The 14,488-nt window shown below is 44.3% G+C and overlaps 1 protein-coding gene across 2 annotated transcripts in view; it reads right to left on the minus strand.

Moving 5' to 3' along the window:
• FBXL13 (F-box and leucine rich repeat protein 13) overlaps positions 1–14,488 on the minus strand; it is a 310,049-nt gene that overhangs the window by 22,884 nt on the left and 272,677 nt on the right. For both annotated transcript variants that reach the window (XM_029617147.1, XM_029617148.1), the window contains exon 19: positions 2,662–2,796. In XM_029617147.1, the coding sequence (XP_029473007.1) occupies positions 2,662–2,796 (135 nt within the window). The remainder of the gene's footprint in view (positions 1–2,661; positions 2,797–14,488) is intronic.

Consider the following 14,488-nt stretch of genomic DNA (forward strand, 5'->3'; position numbering starts at 1 on the left):
TCCGTACCTGCGATAACGCCTTAGACTGTAAGGAGTCTTAGAGATTAGGAACAAGGGCCCTCGTGGAGCGAGTACCGGTTCCTGTCTGTAATAGGACTCACTGTGTTCACGTCTGCGATCGCCTCCAAGCAATAGGAGTCTTCTGAGTCTTCGGGAACGTAGGCCCTCGAGGAGCGAGTACCAGATCCCATACTGCAAGCTGAAATCAAGAAGAGCAAGAACAGAGCCCCCGAGGAGCGGGTACTCCATGTAAGAAAAGGGAGGCAGAGGAGCTTGGGGAATCGTACCCAAAGGGAAGATTCGAGACCTTGCTAACTCATTTGTAGTTAGCAAACAAAGACCTTTTAAATTGAAAATGGATGACATCATTATGGGGGGATGCCCCCGAAGTTCGCGCCCTTGCTGGTGCAAAGTCTGGAGCGCGCGTCCTACGTCATCAGGAACATGGCGGATCCGTAGCATCAGGCCAGCCTGGGAATCCTGAGGAGAAGCAGCAGGAGGACGCTGCGGCCAGAGGGAGTCACCACAGCGGTAAAGAGGGTGGAGCGAGGGCGAGAAACAGGCACGAACGCAACATTTACACTTTCAGATAATAGAAGAACCAGGGGGCATTCCATGAAGTTAGCATAGGGCACATTTAAGACTAATCGGAGAAAATTCTTTTTCACTCAATGCACAATTAAGCTGTGGAATTTGTTGCCAGAGGATTTGGTTAGTGTAGTTAGTGTAGCTGGGTTCAAAAAAGGTTTGGATAAGTTCTTGGAGGAGAAGTCCATTAATGGCTATTAATCAATTATACTTAGGGAATAGCCACTGCTATTAATTGCATCAGTAGCATGGGTTCTTCTTAGTGTTTGGGTAATTGCCAGGTTCTTGTGGCCTGGTTTTGGCCTCTGTAGGAAACAGGATGCTGGACTTGATGGTCCCTTGGTCTGACCCAGCATGGCAATTTCTTATGTTCTAATGTTACTGCAATCCAAAAGATACTATAAGAACATAGAGACCAGATGATGGTACAGATTGAGCTCCACACATACAGACCTGAAGAAGAAGCCAATAGCAGAAGCCTGAGACCTACACATTTACATACACAGAGCTCCACAGTACCAGAAACCTACAGATTCACATAAACAAAGACCAGCACAGAAGATCCAGGCACCTGCAGATTCACATACATGGATATCATCACAGAGAGGCCACAAAACAGAAGAATTTCTGCTATCATTATATAGAAACTCAAAAATAAATTATAGAAAGAAAACATTTCTCTCTAAAGCATATTTTCCCTAACAAATCTGAAAGAAAAGTAGTATTAAGTATTCCTCTTATAAAAGAAGCTGTGATACAATTTTTAAGACTGATTGTTAAAGTAAATTGCTGGGGGACATTTAACCCATAATCTTTTATAAATAAAATGTAAAGTAAACAAAGCTTATTCCTTTAAATTTTAATCTGTTGCCATGTACCGGACAGGACTCTGCTTTACCGGCTAACGCCCCGCTATGTTTAGACATTATAATTAAGCCGCCGTTTCTTTTGTTTCATTGCCTTTTCTAGTTCTCTTCAGTTACACTGTCCTATACCTCTGACTAGCCTAGCCTCCAAGTTAACTACCCTTGTTATATGTAACTTCCGCTTCTAGTGAATTGTTCTTGTTTAAGTTATACCCTTTGTTACATGTAAACCGATCTGATATGAAATTTTTTTCATGAAGGTCGGTATAGAAAAGTGTTAAATAAATAAATAAATAAATAAATAAATAAATAAATAAATAAATAAATGTAGTTGTAGTTAGGTAATAACGTTTTTACATTTTATAAATATCTGCCTCTTTTGCAACAGAAGGAGTTGGAAGCCTGGTTATTGTGCCAAGCCTTTAATGAATGATGCTTTACACACTCAGCTTGGTATTAGCTAAGATCCATGCTGTCTCCTGTCCTCTGACACATGGTTTTGGGGACATGTAGCATAGGAGCCATATATTTTAAATAGAATGAGGAAGGCACATTGGTAATTTAGAATCTAGTCTGGTTCTAATCTCTACAGCTACGGAAGTTGTGCTTAGGGGTTACGCACCTTTGTACATGTCTGTGTCTTATCATTGGATGTACGGGATATGCATCTTTGTTTCTGTCTGTGCATATTTATCATTTGGTGCAAAGGTTATGCACCTTCTGTCTATGGCTTCATGGACCATTATACTGCTTTGTGCTAGTTTAATTTGCTGTACACTGCTTTGGGTGAATCCTCTTTCAAGAAGGTAGGTATTAAAATATGAAATTTGCCATTTCCTGTCCATTTAACCTTGCAATAGTCTATTATGAGAATATAGGAATTCATGGTGCCTTCCCTATGTTAATTTTAACTACTCATTGGTTATAAGCTGCAACCAAGCAAAACACAATTCGTGTTCATGAACATTGTATACTCAACTGACAGCTTGAATGGTTGCTAAAACCTCTCTCTGATTTAAACTGTTCTGTTCTAAATTTGAAAGCTACTAGGGCCAAGGGAGACAGGGGTTGCCCACTTGCATTGTGTGTTGTTGGGCATTTGACAATATACGTCCTTATTACCAAATGAGATTTCTGAAATGTGCACTATTGAATTTCAACTAACAAACGTTTCTTCTCCCTTTGCCATCTCTTGCCCTTACTCTACCTTTGGGCATCCGGCAATAACAAGTGATGTAAGTTTTTGACAGCAGAAGGCCAGAGTTTTCAGCGTCTGATTGGTCATGCTTAGGCAATGTGAGATATCAAGTTGTTCCAGTTCCTTCACCTGCTGACAAAATTTCTGTAACACAATAAAAAAAAAATTAGTAGTGCATTTTACCAACAATTGTGAAGACATAAGAAAAGAGTAATACTTTATAATTTAAATAAATACTAGCACAGCAGGTAACTGTAACAAGCCTTTTAAAAATTCACACCTACCATATTGTTTTTTACTTTTTGGGCAGGCAGATGCCTTCTGCTCCTTTGGCTTCCAGCTTATTCAGAATCTACCCTATCACCATTCACTGCTATTCATTCAACCTGTATGTAATCACCAACTCATGGCAGAGGACCTGAGTTTGACATTAATGAGCCTTGGTTTGTGTTTTTCTAAGCTTCTTTCTCTTCCTCTCACCGTATTTAGGATTGCAACCACAATCATCTCTGGTTAAGAGAAACTAACCATGCTTTCCTTTGTATCTTCCAGTAGGTATTGCTTGAGACACCCTTTTCGGAGTAGGGGTGGAGGGCAAACACTTCCTCTGCCAAGTCAAGGAACAAAAGCTGTATCTGGGAAGCAAACCTGATTCTCCTGCATAGTAACTCATATTTCTGCTATACAGTTACAGTATCAGGCCAGACCTTTTTAACACACTATGAAACATATGGGGTGGAATTAAGGAATAATTAAAGGGCCAGTGGGAGGCCCTGCACAGAGTATAAGTTTTAGCAGTGTTTCCCAAACAGTGTGCCTCGGAAGTCTACACACTGCCTGATGACCAGATCCACGCCAACAGTGATGGCTGTTGACCACGTAGAAACTCCTTTATGAGAATGTGTAGTCATGCATGCCTCTTCTTCCTAGCTATAGTATGAGCCCTGAAGTGTGGTAACTAATAGGTAGCATGCAGGGTAATAATAGCTGAATCTCGCTTGTGCAACATGCACACTGCACACAGCATCCTCCTTCGCCATCCCAAGCCTCCTCCTTTGCGTTCTTCCAGTCTCTGTCCTATCCTCAGCCTGAGTGAGATGGAAAGAATGAGTGCTGAGCACCAGATGTGTGACATCTCTGAGTGCTGGGAGGAGCAGCACCAGTGAAGCTGTTCAGGAAGCCAAGTTAACTAATTGAGCTGGCTGCCTGTACTACAACAACCTTTCCCTTCTCCTGTACTTGTATGTGGAGGGAACTGGTCCATCATGATGGGTTCATGTGTGTGCGCACTCTCGCTCCCTTTATTTTAAAATTTAGAAGAGAGACTGGTGCTTCCCTAGTTCATCTTTGGCCATATGAATCCTCTCCATGTCTGCACTGCCTGCTCCGTGGAGGCTGATATCCCACACAACATTGTTAAAGTAGGTGTGCCTTGGGCTTGAAAAAGTTGGGAAACACTGGGTTACAGTTTTCAGGAAGGATATAAAGGAACTAAAAAAGCTATAAGAATGCTAAACTTATGGAATAGGCTTCTAGAGAAAGTTGTCCTGGCTTTGTTTAAGAAAAAATTGGATGAGTGAAATGTTCAGTGGTTGATTACTATCCTTGATTCAAAGACCCGCAAAACCCAAAACTGATTGCAAGAACTTTTAGCTCTTCTCTGAATGACCACTGGGGAATTACTAGCAAATCTGCCAAAGAAGGTTTAACTTGATAAGCTTTTGTTTCCCTACAGCCTAGCTTCCTATAGTCCTATGGCTGTGATGTGGTTTGTTAGTCAAGCTCAACCATTAAGGTCACGTTTCTAATTCAAGGTTAATCATTGAGGGTTCTTGTAGTGGGAGAGTAGTTTACAGTAACAATGGCAGAAAAGGGTTAAGCCTGCAGAATAGGAACCTATCTTCCTTTCAAACAATGGTTATAGCCGTACTAGACTTGTGTAATCCCGTAGAGATTCTGATCTCATATTATCTAAAACCAGGAATCTGCTGAGAACATTTAGCGCCATATGGAACAGTGTGTGTTCTGCAATGCTCCTCTTTTATTATCTGTATACTTTTGCATGCCAAGGTATTTAAAAAGGCTAAATTGGTACATTTTAAATTGTGCATTGTGAAACCATAGAATTATGGATTAGGAAGAAACCCAAGTAGCAGGAGCCTATGGTAAACCAAACAATTCCTATTTCATTGTCCATAATGAATAGAAAATATTAAACCAGCAGTTTATATAATGGGACATATTTTTTTCTATTTCATTCCAACTTGCTTGCACAGGAGGCCGTAGAATATGTGTTTTCTGCTTTGCCTTGTGCAGGATCTCTATACAAAGGCGTTCCTTAAAAACTGTTGATCACATATTAAGTAAAAACTGTATTATACCACATAATTACAGCTAAGACCTACTGAGGTTCAGCAGACTGCGGAAAAGAAAGGCTGATTACAGGGAAATACACCAATGACCGACAGGCTCTGTCTAAATGCACTGTTAGCCAGAGTTTGTTGTACTTCTAAACCAAACACTGGTGGGGGAGGTCGCCTCCCACAACTCAGACAGCATTCAGGGTGAATTTGGCAACTTTCAATTCTAGACTAGTTAAATAGCTGAAAGGGAACAGGAGGAATAACATGTTATAATCATTAACCGCCAACTACCTTCCTAATAGACTGATGTGAATTCATTATGAAAAGAAAGATTGTGCTTTTTGTAAGAACAAATATTATACGGCATTAAAAAAAAATGTGCCTGTGCTTTTCACCATTTAAAAATGTCCTCGTCTTAAATTTTTCTTATGGTCACCAGATTGTTTTCCAAACTCAACGGAACAGTACTTGTTTTCTAAAGGAACTGTCCATGCTTATCAACAATGAACAACGTAGCATCAAGCACTAATTGTAAAGATTCTTACTGCCCTCCCAACGAGGCCGCCTTTCAGACATAAGTCTTTCCTCAGGGGATGTTGCTCCTTTGAAGTCGTACCGATACTCTGTACTAGTGGAGAAACAATCTCTCTGATAACAACGCCAGATATTGATTACTGGGTGGTAACAGATACAAATTAAATATGAAACCACAACCTTTTCTATAAAATGTTTTTTATTGTGATGAAAGATTCATTAGAGAAAGAGTTTCACTCGTGAGACTTTTTTTTTTTTTTGGATACTAATTAGTTTTAGAAGAACATTAATCTACATGAGAAACTATTTCACAAAGGCAATTGCTTATTCAAAAAAAATAGTTCAGTGCTACTTCAACATTGCTCCCCGCTTAGACGGCAGGGGGATAAGAGGAACTGGATTCAGTTGACAACTGAGGGCCCTAACTTCCATGGTCTGGGATGCTGTTACGTGGACATAAGGGAAAAAACACAAGACTGCTTCTATGGCTAAGTCCTAAAGGAAACAAAGAAAGGGCCGGATTTTAAAAGCCCTGCACGCGTAAATCCCGGGGCTTCGTAAAAGGGGCGGGAGGGGGCGTGTCAGGGGGTGGTTTGGGATGGGACTGGGGGCGTGGCACCGGCCCAGGGGCTTGGTCGAGGCCTCCGGACCAGCCCCCAGGTCGGTTGATGGCGCGCCAGCAGCCCACTGGCGCGCGCAGATTTACACCTGCTTTTGGCAGGCGTAAATCTGCCAACAAAGGTAGGGGGGGTTTAGGGAGGGGAAGGTGAGGGGAGGCGGAAGGAAAGTTCCCTCTGAGGCTGCTCCGATTTCCCCTTGCACGCGCCGACCCCAGATTTTATAAGATACGCGCGTATCTTATAAAATCCAGCATACTTTTGTTCGCGCGTGCGTAAATTTATAAAATCTACCCCAAAGTGTGCATGGGGGTAACTTGTTGGTGCGGTGGTTACTACCCTTGGCAGAAGGCATGAAAATTACTATCCTTAACCAATATGCTTTTGATGCAACTCCAACATTACCCTCTGTTTCAACACAAGGAAAAAGGGGAATTGGATTTAGACAAAAACCAATGGGCGCCATGACTTTTATGGTAAGCAGGGGACATGTAGCACAGAACAGCAGTTCCTACCCTTATCAGAAGGCATGCAATTACTACCATTAACCAATAAGCCTTGACGCTTTTGATGCAACTGCAACATTGCTCTCTTCTTCAAAGGAAAGAGAAATTTGGATTCAGAGACCACCAACACAAGCCATGACTTTTTTACAATCTGGGGCACTGATGTTCGTATATTAAGGAAAAAACACAGGACTGCTTCTATGGCCAAGACCATTCGCAAAGCATGTCAAGCAAAACTGACTAATACATGGGGGTAACCTGCACAGCGCAGCAGATACTACCATGGCAAGCTTGCTGGGCAGACTGGATGGACCACTGGTCCTTTTCTGCTTTTATTTTTATATTTCTATGTAGTTTTGTCTGCATGTTTCTATTTATACTGTATGGTCTCTTTATTCTATATTTGGTGAAAGTCTGTCTGAGTTCTGCATGTATAACCGAGGTGAGGGATTCTGCTAATGTGCAGTTTCTGGGTAGGGATCAGTAGCAACCTAACTTATTCTGTTTTCCTAATAGGAAGTATATTGGTGTTTTAGGATCTTGTGTAATATGTGTAATGTTGCCTTTTCATAAGTAGGATTGTTACTGTTTGAGTGATGGCAGTTAGTGCTATTTTGGTATGGGAGGTTTATTATATTGTAATTCAGTTTGTGCAAAATTTTCCAAGGGCCAAGTCTACACCTAATAATAGGCCTACTACCATATGAGTTTCAAATGTCTTTTGCAGGGTTTGTGGTTGGCACCACAGTAATGCATGTAAATATAGTATACATATTGTTTTAGCTCAGAAGACTTTACTTTGAATGTCCCTTTTCATGTAAATCAATTATAAATGGATAATTTTTAATTGTGGGTGGCAGGGGTGCAAGGCCTAATACCCATGCACCAGTCCTAGTTGCACTAGTTCCATGTGGGAAAGCAGGAATCCAGCTCGAGCTTTGTTTCAGTGAGGCTCTTGGAAAGTGGGGATACTGAGAAGGGAGGTGGGAAAGGGAGAGGTGCTGCAGGCTAGTGAAGAGCTGGCAGCAAGCAATAACTTTATATAATGATGCAGGGGGCACTCACTAGAGCAGTAATTTTTAAAAGGTTTTACATAGTTAAAACTGGGTTTTACACATGGCAATGAACTTTATGCCTGTAAATGGGCTTTTGAAAATTGCTACAACATATGTCATTAAACTGTCAACAGGTCTTAGTTGCATAAGTGCACTGTACGTGCATAAATGGACTTTTGAAAATTGCTACAATAGTATGTTACATTTACACATGAAACTCCTTTGAAAATTGTTGCGTAGGAAGTGGACCCTTGGGCCGAGGTGGGGTTGACGCTACCCATAAGAGGGATCCTACGGGTCCCCACCATCGGCAGGCGGAGCGGGCTGACTGATGGAGGCCGGGTGGAGCTTCGCCAGTACCAGCCCTTGTTCCCCGCGGGTTGAGCCTTTGGGTACCGGGGCCGGATGGAGTTAGGTGGGCCTCTGTATGTAGTCGTCGAAGGAAGGATGATGTGGTCAGCCCAGAGACAGCAACAGCTAAACTAGAAAGTCTGTACTGGACGAGGTGGAGTCCCAGAGACCCGGGCACCAATAGGAACCAAAGTCTGACAGGGGGTGCCCGAGCAAGAGCAGCCCGAAGCCTGAAAGGCCAAGTCCAGGACGTAGACTGAAGAGGCGTCATTGAACAAGCTGAAGTCAGGGCTGGCGGCAATCAAGGAGCAGTGGCAAGGCAAGGATGAGGTCTGGTCTCGGAGATGATCAGTAGTGTGGTCAGGCAAAGCAGAGGTCGGGTCCAGGAGAAGATCAATGGCGTGGTCGGGCAAAGCAGAGGTCGGGTCCAGGAGAAGATCAATGGTGTGGTCAGGCAAAGCAGAGGTCGGGTCCAGGAGAAGATCAATGGTGTAGTCGGGCAAAGCAGATGTCGTGAACAGAAGATCAGTCCATAAAGGAAGCTGGGTAGCAGGAACACAAGACGAAGGAGACAATCAGGAATAGGAACTCGAAGGGAACAGGAACCAGGAACAGGGAGGAATCACCAGGAGGCAATGAAGTACACGACCAGCATGGAGACCTGTTGCAAAGGTGACTAACAGGAGCTGAGCCCAGCCTTATATACCGGAGCTTCAGCAATGTCATCATCCAGGGCCATGGCCAGGTTCCTGCCATGGGCCCTTCATAAGCAGCAAAGATGTGCGCGCGCACACGCCTAGGGAGGGGCGCAGTGCTGAACAGTGGCATCTCTCTGCAGGCCACGCGGAGAAGCCCGTCGTGGAGCACAGGAGCTTGTCGCAATGTCAGGAGTGCCCGAGGTGGCCTGAGGACGGAGCCGGCAGCCTACCGCCATGAGGGATATGGAGCCAGACGCTGGATTCGGCAGTAGAGGGTAAGATGGCCTGGCTGCAGGCCTGCCGCAGCCGGCACATGCAACAGAAATTATCTCCTAAGTGAGCACGTGAGCATATGAGCAGCAGCATAAAAGCAGAATGTGTCTGAGCTATTGGTTGGCAGTGTGATTACTTTACTTTATCACTTGGCAACTTGTTCAAGAGCTCATTGGTTGGCAAGAAAGTTTAACAACAGTTCAGGAATCCAGGATATACAGTATATACATGACAGAAACCTTATCTCAAAAGAGAGAGACAGGATGGAAGCTGCCCAGAGAAAGGCAACCAAAATAGTGAAGGGTCTGCATCAAAAGCCATATGAGATGAAACTGAAGGACCTGAATATGTAAACCCTGGAGAGGAGAGATAGGGAAGATACAATGCAGCCCTTTAAATTCCTGCAACACATTAATGATACACAAGAATAAAACCTTTTCCAATGGAAAGAAATCTGTAGAGCTAGGGTCATGATATGAAATTCTGAATGGATAGGAACAATGTTGGGAAATATTTCTCCAAAGGGGGTGGATGCATGGAATGCCTTACTGGAAGAAGTGAAAAAGACAAGAAATGTAATGAAGTTCAAAAGGGTGTGGGATAAACACAGAAGATCCATAGTAGCTAAAGGACGAAAATGAAGAAAAGAGGTAACCCGCATGGAGCAGCAGTTATTGCCCTAAAAAAAAAAACAAAAAAAAACTTGCTGGGCAAACTGGAAGGACCACTTGGTTCTTTTTCTGCTGTCATTTCATGTGTTAACCAGACTTGTGAGGGGCCCGGGGCCAACCAGTTTAATGGATGGAAGGGGCTCTGCAGTTCAGTTTGCTCATCCCTAGTCTATCTAGGGTGTGCTCTACTTCTTAGTTATTTAGGAAAAATATGGAATTTACATTAGAGATATGATGGACCTCTGAAGGGTCAACTTGGCATGCTTTTGGGAACTGTTGAAATACATGCTGCACAGGCAGGATATCAAGCCTATTATCCCAGGACAAGCAGGATGCTAGTCCTCACATATGGGTGACATCGGTAATGGAGCCCTATGTACGGAAAAACTTCTTTAAAAGTTTCCATGAAACTTTTGAATGGCACCGGAGTGCCTACTGAGCATGCCCAGCATGCTATGATATTCCCTGCCAAAGGGGTCTCCCTTCAGTCTTCTTTTTTCCGCGAAGCCGTTAGCATCGCGGGCTAAATTGGAGTCCTGAGGTGAATTTCACCTAGCGAAAAAAATTTGTTTTTTCGGAAAAAAATTACTCCATCCGCAAGGGTTTCCCTTCCTATAACTTTTTTCCGTTGTCGATTCCCGGCCGGGAACGATATTTTTCGGCATATCGCCGTCGACGGCTGTCCGGCGCCATGGCCTCGGGCTTCAAAAAGTGCCCAAACTGCGTGAGGACTATGTCGATTACCGACCCTCATTTCGAATGTGTTCTTTGCCTTGGCAAAGACCACAATATCCAAACATGTAAATCATGTGCGGAAATGACAGCAAAAGGTCGTCGTCGTCTTCGGGCCGAAAAGATGGAGCAATTATTTAACATCCAATTGCTCCCACGGCCCTCGACCTCAGCGCATTCTTCTCCATCCGCTTCCGTACGTCAACTAACCCTAAAGAAGAAACATCCGGAGGCAGGAGATGCCTCAACGCCATCCCCTTCGGTGTCTTCAAAAGCATCAACCTCGGGGAGCGAAAAACAGAAGGAAAAGCACCACCACCGGCATCGGAGACGCCAGGTAACGATGACCGAGAATCCATCGGAGGACACGGCCTCGCCGGCAAAGAAACCCCGGACGGGGACTGAGGCTCCGAGGCCTAGTGAAGGGCGATCCCCACCGATATCGGTGACGGGCTCCATACCTCCTCAGGGCTCTGAGGTTGTATTGGCATCGCCAACACCGCCTCCCTCCACAGCTGCTCTGTTATCACCAGCTGTGAGAGTGGAACTTGACGCCTTTATCCGTCAAGTGGTGCATCAGGCTCTAAGTGATGCGACAACTCCACCGATACCCGTTCCATCACCGACAGAGCCATCACCATCGATGCCGCAGACACAGACACAGACAAGGGCACGGGAACCGACATCGATGCCTACTCCGGTACCTCCACCGATGCCACAGGTACCTCCACCGATCCATCCACCGGTACCACCGGTACCTACACCGGTGCCCGCATCGATATCTCCGATGCCAGCACCGGTGACCAAGGAGGATATATCAGGGTTACATCCAGTTTTTACCAAACTGGACACATTACTGGACATCCTCAATAAGAAGATTCCAATGGACCCGATTCCAGGCCCATCTGGAGTTCCAAGACCCCCAAGGCCTCGTTCTCCAGTCTTACCATCTCATCCTCATCACACACATGAGATTCCTATAGACACCAGCTCTGAATTTTCATCTGATGAGGAAATATTTTCAGAGCCTTCTCCGCCAGATGACCACAGGAAATCTCCTCCTGAGGATCTCTCTTTTACCAACTTTGTTAAAGAGATGGCTGACACCATTCCCTTTCCCATTCAAACGGAAGTGGATGCACGTCAGAAGACCTTGGAAGTCCTCCAGTTTGTGGACCCTCCCAAGGAGATGTTAGCAGTCCCGGTTCATTAGGTGTTCCAAGAACTACAATAAAACTACAATAAAACTACAAAACTAAAATAAAACTAAAATAAAATAAAATAAAATAAAATAAAATAAAACTAAAATAAAACTACAATAAAACTACAATAAAACTACAAAAAAAACTCCTGAACAATGGACACTGGCATTTCCTGGTTAAAGCATATGCTCTAACCCGTTAAATTATTCGTATCATGTTATATTTATTCTACCTGCCTCTATCTTCCTTCCAGCTTGTCTTTAAGCCTCCAAGTTTTCCATACCTTGTTGATTGTAACTTTGACTTATTCCTTTTCCTTTGTTATCTATTATTTACCAGAATTGTTACCTCAGTTTTACCCTTTGTTAAAATGTAAACCGATCCGATATGGTTATCTACTATGAAGGTCGATATAAAAAACTGCTAAATAAATAAATAAATAAATAATATAGAATTTGGGAGCATCCAGGTTCAGTATCTGCAGTTAATAAAAGAGCAGAATCAACATATCTGGTGCAACCTATTCCAGGGTTCCAGAAAACACAGTTGCCCCACCAATCAGTGGTCGTGGAATTCGCTCAAAAGAAAGCAAAGCGGCAAAAATCTCACTCCTCTGTACCACCTGGGAAAGAGAGTAGGCTCTTGGATAACCTAGGAAGAAAAATCTTTCAAGGTTCAATGCTGGTCTCAAAAATTTCATCTTACCAACTGTACATGAACCAGTACCAAAGAAACCTTTGGAAGCAGGTTCAGGAACTCTCTCTCTCTCTCCCTGAACAATATCAGGAATCCTTACAGGACATAGTTCATAAGGGCCTGGACTCTGGGAAACACGAGGTTCGAGCAACCTACGATTGTTTTGAAACTGCTGCAAGGCTCTCAGCATCAGGTATTGCAGCAAGAAGATGGGCATGGCTCAAAGCCTCAGATCTGCGCCCAGAGGTTCAAGAACATTTGGCAGATCTACCTTGCTCAGGGGACAATCTCTTTGGTGAGAAAATAAAAGAAGCTGTGGCAACTCTAAAGGACCACACTGAAACTTTGAAACAGTTGTCGTCCCAATCACAAGACACCCAGCCTTCTGCCAGGAAATTTCCAAGGCGTGACACTCGACGGCCTTATTATCGCCCACGTCGATATTACCCCCCAGCAGGTAGGCCAAGAGCTAGCCGCCCAACACAACGCCAGCAGCCTAGACAAAGGCCTGCAAGGGCTCAACCACCTCCACAAACAGCAACCACTTCTGGTTTCTGAAAAGCCCCAGAGAGCAGCAGCCAGATCAACCCGTTCCCAGAAACACCAGTAGGAGGTCGCATACAGTACTTCCACAACAATTGGACCTCCATCACCACCGACCAGTGGGTGTTATCCATCACGACTCACGGTTACAGGCTGGATTTCTTAACTATCCCAATACAAAATCCACCACTTCACTCTTACACAATAAATCAACACTCCATAATTCTTCAAACAGAATTATCCACCCTTCTGAGAGCCAGGGCCATAGAACCAGTTCCTGGACCTCAAAAGGGCAGAGGATTCTACTCCAGATATTTCCTCATTCCAAAGAAAACAGGAGGCCTTCGACCCATTCTAGACCTCAGAAATCTCAACAAATTTCTCAAAAAAGAAAAATTCAGAATGGTATCCCTAGGTACCATTCTGCCTCTTCTTCAAAGAGGAGATTGGCTCTGCTCTCTGGATCTTCAAGATGCATACGCTCACATTCCCATTTTTCCTCCTCATCGCCAGTACCTGCGTTTTCGGGTACTGGATCAGCATTTTCAATACAGAGTGCTGCCATTCGGCCTTGCATCAGCACCACGAGTATTCACAAAGTGCATGGCTGCAGCAGTGGCACACCTCCATAAGCAAAGAGTGCACGTGTTCCCTTATTTGGACGATTGGCTCATCAAAAGTCAGTCAAAAGAAGGAGCTCTCACTTCTCTCAAGCTCACCATCCAAGTGCTTCACTCCTTGGGATTTCTCATCAACTACCAGAAATCCCATCTGTCACCAACTCATCTGATACAGTTCATAGGTGCAGAACTAAACACTACAATAGCAACAGCTTTTCTTCCAAGAGACCGTGCTCAAACACTTGTGCTGTTGACTCACAATCTTCGCAACCAATTCCAGGTAACAGCTCACCAGTGCCTCATTCTTCTAGGGCACATGGCTTCCACAGTTCATGTAACTCCCATGGCCAGATTGACCATGCGACTTCTACAATGGACACTCAAAGCACAGTGGATACAAGCCACTCAACCAATGTCCACTCCTATTCACATCACACCAGAGCTCAAATCTGCGCTCCTCTGGTGGACATCAATGAACAACCTGCTCAAAGGCCTACCTTTCCAGCAACCAGTTCCACAAGTAACTTTGACTACAGATGCATCCACCTTAGGGTGGGGAGCACACATTGGTCATCTAAAGACACAGGGCAAGTGGACAAAGCTCGAAGCCTCTTTTCAAATAAACTTCCTGGAGCTTCGAGCTATACGCTATGCGCTGCATGCGTTCAAGGACTGCCTATCACACAAGACTGTTCTGATCCAAACGGACAACACAGTAGCCATGTGGTACATCAACAAACAAGGGGGGACAGGTTCCTATCTCCTTTGTCAAGAAGCAGCACAGATTTGGGACTGGGCCCTGACACACTCAATTCTTCTATGGGCCACTTACCTAGCAGGCATCCACAACATAGTAGCAGATCGCCTCAGTCGTCAGTTCCAACCGCACGAATGGTCCTTGGATCCAGCAATAGCATGCAAGATCTTCCAACGCTGGGGTCAACCGACGATAGATCTCTTTGCATCCCACTTGAA

The sequence above is a fragment of the Rhinatrema bivittatum genome, chromosome 9 (genome assembly GCF_901001135.1).
Source record: "Rhinatrema bivittatum chromosome 9, aRhiBiv1.1, whole genome shotgun sequence".
NCBI lineage: Eukaryota > Metazoa > Chordata > Amphibia > Gymnophiona > Rhinatrematidae > Rhinatrema > Rhinatrema bivittatum.